Source organism: Aquila chrysaetos, chromosome 10 (genome assembly GCF_900496995.4).
Source record: "Aquila chrysaetos chrysaetos chromosome 10, bAquChr1.4, whole genome shotgun sequence".
In the NCBI taxonomy this organism is placed as follows: domain Eukaryota; kingdom Metazoa; phylum Chordata; class Aves; order Accipitriformes; family Accipitridae; genus Aquila; species Aquila chrysaetos.
In genome coordinates, this window is record NC_044013.1 from 29,814,944 (window position 1) to 29,823,208 (window position 8,265).

Consider the following 8,265-nt stretch of genomic DNA (forward strand, 5'->3'; position numbering starts at 1 on the left):
GCGCTCATTGGTCGCCGGGGACGCTCCTGCTGCATATTCATGAGGGGTAGGGCGGGCTGGGGGGCGGAGCCTCTCTTTCGCGCCTCGCAGCCTCCCTGGAGGACCGCGGCGTCTCTGTGCCCTTCCGCCGCCTAGAGCGGCGCGGGGGGGCGCTGGCCGGGATTGGCCGGGCGGCGGCGGAAGGGGCGGGCGGTAGCGCGCCGGCGCGCGCTATGGCGGGCCGGCGTGGCGCGCTGATTGTGCTGGAGGGGGTGGACCGCGCCGGGAAGAGCACGCAGGGCCGCCGGTTGGTAGAGGCGCTGCGGGCCGATGGCCACTGCGCCGATCTCCTCCGCTTCCCGGGTACGGGGCCTGCCGACGCCCGGAGGGAACGGGGAGGGAGGGAGGGAGTCCCGCTAGGCCGGGCCGCGGCGCCCGGTGTGCCCCCCCCCCCCCGCTCCGTGGGGGTGCGGGGGCGCCATCCGGGGGTTTTCGTGGTACCCCCGGCCCCTGACCTCCTCCCACACGTGACGGACTGACTCCCACCCCCGGACGGACCGACCTCCTCCCACCCGTGACAGACATATCCCCATCCCCGGACGGACTGACCTCTCACCCGTGACAGACTGATGCCACCCCGGACAGACCGATCTCCTCCCGCCCGTGACAGATAGACCCCCACGCTGGACCCCACGCCAGATGGACTAACTGTGTGCCACCCGTGACAGACAGATAGACCCCCACCAGGAACAGACGGCTCTCATCCCACCTGTGACAGACAGACAGACCCCCACCCCAAACAGACTGATCTCCTCCCACCCATGGTGGGCAGATAGACCCCCAGATTGACATGCCCCCCAGGACAGGTGGACACCCCCTTGGCAAGAGCAGCTTGGGGCAGTGTTTGCTCCTTCTCCCCCTCTTTCCTACAGAGAGAACAACGGAGATTGGGCAGCTGATCAGCTCCTACCTGGTGAAGGAGAAGAACCTGGAGGACCACGCCGTTCACCTGCTCTTCTCCGCTAACCGCTGGGAACATGTGTAAAGACAATGTTTGTTAAGTTGTAAAAGAAAAACGCATGGCGCTGAATCCTCCCAGGGTTTTAGCTTGCAGTAGGTACTGTAGGTATTATCCTGTTTAGCAAGGGAAACATGGCTGGAAGCAATGTCTCAAGGACTCTTACAGCTTTGGATTTAATCTTAGATCTAATGCCACAGTTTGCTTTTTTTAAATCATTAGGTGTAATATTTCCAGTCCCTGTGCTATACTAGATTCAAGAATTGGGAAGCTGAGACAGTACCAGTCTAGACTGTGAATTTACTTTATTTCCTGAATGAAAAGACCTTGCTTTGCAAAGAGTTCCATGTGAGTGACAGAGTGGTTAAGGAATCATGTCCAAACTTCCCCTCCAGCTGAAGGCTGCATTCAGCTGTAAGTGGCTGTCCTTGCTTTTGGCCCCTGAGTCTTTGCGTGTAGAGCTAGGGAAATTGGTGTCGGCTCTTGTTTTTACCTGGAAATCTATGTTGCAAAATGTTTTCATTTAAAAAAAAAGCTTTGCTGATTCTGCTGTAGTGGCGATGCCAAGCAAACTGGGAAAGCATAAGGCAGATGAGTGAGCTGTAAAAAGAAGTGTCATTGTCGTGAATAAAGGATCCTTTTGTCTGACCAAGGCAGAGTGCATCACAAATCTGCTGTACCACTGTCATGGTTTAACCCCAGCCAGCAACTAAGCACCATGCAGCCGCTCGCTCACTTCCCTTCCACCCAGTGGGATGGGGGAGAGAATCGGGGCGGGGGGGGGGGGGGAGTAAAACTTGTGGGTTGGGATAAAGACAGTTCAATAGGACAGAAAGGAAGAAGATAATAATGACAATAATAAAAGAATTGGAATATACAAAACAAGTGATGCACAATGCAGTTGCTCAACACTCACTGACTGATGCCGAGTTAGTTCCTGAGCAGTGATTCCCCCCAGGCCAGCTCCCTCCAGCTTATATACTAGACATGATGTCACATGGTATGGCATACCCCTTTGGCCAGTTTGGGTCACCTGTCTTGGCTGTGTCCCTTCCCAACTTCTTGTGCCCCTCCAGCCTTCTTGCTGGCTGGGCATGAGAAGCTGAAAAATCCTTGACTTAGTATAAACATTACTTAGCAACAACTGAAAATGTCAGTGTGTTGTCAACATTCTTCTCAGACTAAATCCAAAACATAACACTATATCAGCTACTAGAAAGAAAATTAACTCTATCCCAGCTGAAACCAGGACAACGACTTAAAAAGGGAAGAGGACTTAAGCTGTTCATGTCTGACTAGAGTTCATTTGTGATCTTGCCTGTAAGCTGTGGAGCTGCCTAGAGCAGTGCCCGGCACTGGGGGATCCAGAACTTGGGTGTCTTGAAAGGATATTTGCTTAATGTTTGCTAGAGGACAGAATACATTTAAATGGCTAGCCATGATCAGCATCACAGATAACCCTGACAGTGCTAATGATCACTGTTAATGATGACATAAGTTAACAGAGAAGCACTGGCCTCATGAGCTGTCTTTTAGATGAACTCTTTTCATTTGTATCACTATAAAGGAGTGTAACTTTATTATTTTTCTCCCACATGGTTTTCAGACCGTCAATGAGAGAGAAACTACATCAAGGGATCACACTTGTGGTTGACAGATACGCCTTTTCTGGAGTGGCCTTCACAAGTGCCAAAGAGGTGAGTGATACCTACAGCAGCCCCTGCCCCTCTCTGTGTTTGGGGAAGCAGCTCCAGTTAGAGGCCTGATATTGATGTAGGTGTGCATGGCCCAGGCTCCTCCCCTGGGGAAATGAGGATTGAAATCGAGGGATGGACGTTTCAGCTCAGGTATTGACATGGTCTGTTTGCCTGGGTCTACTCCTTCCTCAGAAAGAGCAGAGAAACTCATTTGGTTACTTTTTGTAAATCTGGACAGACTCCTGGCTGCGGGGAAGCTGGCCTGTTTGGAGAATGATTATGCCCATTTACTTGAGATTCTCCACGCTTGCTCTGGCTGCTGGCCCACAAATTTGCAAAGAATAACAGAACCACGTATGTTGGAAGGGACCTGTGGAAGTCATGAAGCCCAGCCTCCTGCTCAAGAGTAGGTCTAACGTCAAGAAGGCTTCTTGGGGCGACATCCAGCCAAGGTTTGAGTATCTCCAGGGATGTAGATCCACAACCTTTCTGGTCTCTACTTTCAGTGTTTGCTCACCTTCATAGTAAAAATTATTTTCTTCATTTAGCCTGAATTTCTCACATTCCCACTTGTGCCTTTTGGCCTGTCTCTGCTTTCAAGACAAGTCAGCTCTGTCAGCCTCCTTTTGGGTCATTCTACACAGCTGTAAGATCCTCCTGAGTCTTGTGCTCATTGTTGTGCTCTGAGGAGGCTGTTCCAGAAGATCAACCACCTCTCCTGGGTCTCTCTGCCTTCCACATGAGTTTCCTGGGCCATCCTGCTAAGAGGTCCCTAATAAACAGAAATCTGCTGTCCTGAAGTCCACAATTTTGTTTGTCTTGCTGACTACTCTCCAGATTTGAAACCACTGTCTCATGTTCCCTGCAGCCAAGGCTATCCTTGAACTTTGTATCTTCAACCCGTTATTTCTTGCTTCTGAGTAACAAATCCAGCAGGGCACTTCTCCTCACTGGCTTATCAGTCACTGTGCCAAGAATCTCTTCAGCATGGTCCAGAAACCTGGGTTGCTTGTGCCCAGCAGATAGGCAGGTGCTTGAGGTCCTCCATGAGTACCAGGACCTGCAGTTGTGATCCTTCTTCCAGCCAGCTGTCTAAAGAGTGTTCATCAACTCCCTCTCTTTAACCAGGCAGTCTGTAGCAGGCCCCACCCCAACATCCCTGGTGTTACTCTGCCCTGATTGTCCTACTTTCAGGTGAGCTTCTGTTATCATATCATCCCCCAGCCATTTCCTCCTGGCATCCCACCTTCAGTTCTCTACAGATTGCCAACTTCCCCGACATGCCTAGTTTAAAGCTCTCTTCACAGGCTTAGCAAGCCTCTTTGCATAGACACTCTTGTTGCAGTCTATCAGATGCATCCCATTCCTGCTCTGCAGCCATCGATGCTCAAAGAGCATCCTGTGGTCATAGAAGCTGAAGCCCTGCCTGCAACATCAGCTGTGCAGCTGAGAGTTGACCTACATTCATTCTTGCCCAAGCCCTTCCCCACTTCCTGGAAGGATTGAGGAAATCCTGGGCCCCCATGCCCTGCACCCTCACCTCCAGAGGCCCTCAGTCACTCTTGATACATTTAAGGTCACCCTGATAGTATTGCTGGTGCCTGTGTGGATGAGTAGGAAGTGGACAAGCCTTGGTGGTCTCTCCACAAGATTGTGGATTCACGTGCCCTGATGGAAGTCTTCAAATCTCTCACCTAGATCCAGAAGTTGAAAGCTTTGTCCTTGTGTCTGGGCTGAAATTCCTGGGTAGGGTGGGTATTTGAAAAGGAGTCTTCATGGGCTCAGAAAGATCCACACTGAAGCTGTGTGGTGTTCATATTTGGCAGCAGCTTTCTTTTGGACTGATCACAAGTTTTGGACTGATAATGGCTGTATAGACACTCAAAACATGACTTGGCATTTAGCTCTGAGGGGCTCTGCAGAAGAGATGTTAAAATCTTCAGCTCTGTCCAACTTAAATGAGCATGAGAGGTGCACAGCATCTAGCTAAACCTGGCCCCCCAAAATTAACAGGACTGAATTCCCACATGATAAGCTCAGATACTGCCTTTTCAGTTTGTAGCCTGTGCTTAGTGTTTCGGGCTGCATCTCCTCTCTTTGGCTGTTCCTTTCCCACCCACTCTCCAGCTAATCTGCTTCTTTCCCGTTCTTCGCATTTCCTTCTTTCACCTCAAAATTGCTTGTCTTTGTTTGGGACAGAACTTCTGCCTGGACTGGTGCAAACAGCCTGACATTGGACTCCCAAAGCCAGATCTGATTCTGTTTCTTCAGTTAAGCCCGGAAGAAGCAGCGGAACGAGGGAACTTTGGAAATGAACGTTATGAGAACAGCTCCTTCCAAGAGAAAGTTCTACAGTCCTTCTATCATCTGATGAAGGATAAGACATTAAACTGGAAGGTAAGGAAACAACCCTAACAGGCCTGTCGTAGACCAGGGTGGGGGTGTCTCATGAGAGCTCCCAAATTGTGCCCATTGCATCCCTGTGGTCCCCCCTCCTGCTTCTGGTCAGGGGGACACGTTGGGGATCAGCCAAGTGCACTGTGGTCTGTGGCAGAGAGGGCACTTCCCCATTCCAGGACACCCTATGGGACCCTGTTGGGATGGGGGGAAGAATTTTGTTTGGTTGATTTGTTTTCTAAAAGAGCGTTCTGGAAATCATTCTCTTTCTTAAAGATAAGCTGACAAACCTGGGTAAAAAGCAGTGGGACACACCCATGCTCTTCCCTGCCTGTTTCCTTGGCATCCTGCAGCATCTGCCAAGGATTCTGGAATTGCTCCTGCAGCTTGTAGACACAATACTGATGATCACCTTCCTTCTCACATGGCCAGTTTCCATCAGCATTTGCTGTCTGAATGCTACCAGAAGCCTCTCCAAATACATGATCTTTTTTTGTTCCACCCTGCTGCATCACTTTTCCTTCTTGTTCATCCCTTGGAGCTGTTTGCAGAGGACTGCACAGTCAGCAGCCTTATCCCAGAAGAGGAAGCGTTCCCCATTTACCCTGTGTGTAGATCATCTAGGCTGAGGTTTTCTGGTGGGGGCATCCTTTTTACCATCTCCATCACCCTGTCAGTGCTCGATCATGAGATATGGGCAGCATCTTCTGCTTATTCTGTAGCTTTCACGCAGACATAGGAGGACACAGGTTATGGATAAGTTACTAGTCACCAGAAGCTGGAGATATACACAGATTTGTCAAATGAGCAGACTGTGTAAGGTAAAAGTAATTCTTCACAGGCTGTTTCAGGTAAACATCATTCTCTAACATGAAAGAGTTTTTGTGTACTATTAGAACCTGAAGGACCTAAATGTACAACAATCACCAGACTAGGACTTTTATTCCAGTAAATGTTATGCTAGGAAATTACGTTCCCTACATCACAACAACTGGAAAAATAAGCTGACAGAAAACATGTACCATAGCACAAAACCCAAAATAATTCATTTAACAAAAATAAGCATGCTGTCATATGAGATGATATGGAACTTGTGTATAGTCTGTAAACTGTGATTTTTTCTGGAGATTCCAGCAGTGGACCACGTTTCTCTTATTACCTGTCTTCTGTTATTTCTTTTGTTTTCTATCCATTGGTTGAAAGGAGTTTTCACTTAAAGCAACACATCTGTTTAAAATATCTCAAAGTGCATAACTATCAAACAGATAAATATCAGAATAGATGATGAAGAGGTGTCCCTGAAATGAGTGTGGAAATCCAGTTTCAGTACACATTAAAGGTATAGTTAGCATTCTTGTCTCTTTGCCCCTCAGTATTAGAATAACAGACATCAAACGTTGCCAAAGAACAGATTAGTCCAAGGCACAAAACGCAGCTCAGTACCATCGGTTACACAAATAAATTGAGATCAGCAAGCTACTTGATGATACTGTGTGAGCACAAAGGTGGGGTGCTGGCTGTGCTGCAATGAAAAGGCTACCATTTCATCATGAAGTCTATTTATTGCGTATCCTCGCAGCCTGCTCTTTCTCAGCAGTGCTGTGTGGGCCAGTGTTGCATGGGTCACTGTGATAAATCTGCACCTCTCTACATCTTTTCACCAAATCCTTTCTTCACCTTGGTCACTCCCTGAACCACACAGGAGCAATGCTGCTATTCTTTAAACATCAGCCTAAGGATCACCAGCATCGTATAGCTCTACCACCATTACTGACCTCAGCTTGCAGTATTTAAAAAAAAAAAAACAACCAACAAATCTGAAACTGGAACATCGCGTGATAGATTTTGAGAGGTTCCTACATTCATGGGTGGAATTTATTTTGAAGAACCACTGAAGGATCAATACACTGATGTTTCTGGGGGACTACAGTACAGGATGAAGAATGTTTACGTGCCTTTATGTCACATGCCCCAAAGACTGTCAGCAAACTACAGGCAGCAGCAGCAGTTTCCTCTGTTTCCCTTCATCCAGCCCCACATCTGCTTCTTAAATGTCTATTCCTAAGTAAAACAGATTTTTCCAATTCCACTCCAGAAACAGTGCACAGGAGGTGTAATTAGCTCATTTCACTGCTCATGAATAGTAACAATACTGAGTAACAGGAGGAGCAGATAAAACAGCAAGGTGAGTTTTTCTCATTTGGTGGTGTTAATTGAGTAACATGTTTCTGTATTTTTTGTCTTGGAAACAGACAATGGATGCTTCAAAGAGCATAGAAGACTTGCACAGAGAAATCAAGACCGTTGCAGAGGAAACCATGCAGGAGGTTCAGAATAAACCTTTGGGAGAACTCTGGAAATAAAACTTTATACAGGTTATTCTTTTAGACCTAAGGGAAAACTCACCTCTTGGATATTCCTTGCTTGGATGATTCCCCTACACCACCTTCCAGTAACTACAGCTTAGATCCCATGTATTCTTCTGGGTCCAGCATGGTGCTGATGTCCTTGTGATTTTATCTACTCCTCCCCTCCCATCCTGCATAGTCCCTTCTGTATTTTATAAATGAACATGCAACGAGCATGTAACAAATTCCTCATAAAAACCTCCCAACCTCAAGCAGGAGCTCTTGTTCTAGCCCCAGTCCTGTGGTGCAGATGTGGGCATGGAGCCCAGGTCTGCCCCTGGACACAGCAGCAAGAGGCAGGTAACAGCCTTCCCAGTTTCGGGGAACTGCCATGTTTCTGATTCTTCTGCCTCTCTAGTAAATGCATTCCCTGTGCTGAAACCAGTTTGTAGAGGACTTGCTAATAAATTACTCTTCTAAAAGTTTTGCACAGGGCATTTTTTTTTTCCCAGTACGATCATTTATCTTCTAGAAGGATATATGGGAGGTGAAGGTGCTGCGGTTCAGGCAGTAAATCCAGAGAGAGCAGTGTGCTACAGCTGTGAAATGAAGGGAGAGATGAATTCAGGCCTTCTTCCCAGCTGTCCATTGAGAACAGTACAGAAACTGAACTTCTATGAACAGGTAAGAGTCTGAAATAGATGTACTAGCTCATAGCAAGGCCAGTTTGAAGAGTGAGTGGCACAAATTATTTTAGACTGGTCAAGTTACTCCTGTGGCCAAGATCAGAGGAATAGTTATTTATTGCAATAAATAGTGCAATTTA

General features: G+C 47.7%; 1 protein-coding gene across 2 annotated transcripts; it reads left to right on the top strand.

The window, feature by feature from the left end:
- Positions 1–167: 167 nt before the first annotated feature.
- On the top strand, positions 168–7,921 carry DTYMK (deoxythymidylate kinase). 2 transcript variants are annotated; one of them, XM_030027858.2, is made up of 5 exons: positions 168–342; positions 912–1,020; positions 2,604–2,694; positions 4,894–5,091; positions 5,368–6,144. In XM_030027858.2, the coding sequence occupies exons 1-5, from the start codon at positions 213–215 to the stop codon at positions 5,374–5,376; spliced, it is 537 nt and encodes a 178-aa protein (XP_029883718.1). In that variant the 5' UTR covers positions 168–212; the 3' UTR covers positions 5,377–6,144. The 2 variants fall into 2 exon arrangements, with proteins under 2 accessions (XP_029883718.1, XP_029883717.1); XM_030027857.2 differs by lacking the exon at positions 5,368–6,144 and adding an exon at positions 7,344–7,921 and having other exon boundaries at positions 171–342.
- Positions 7,922–8,265: the final 344 nt, after the last annotated feature.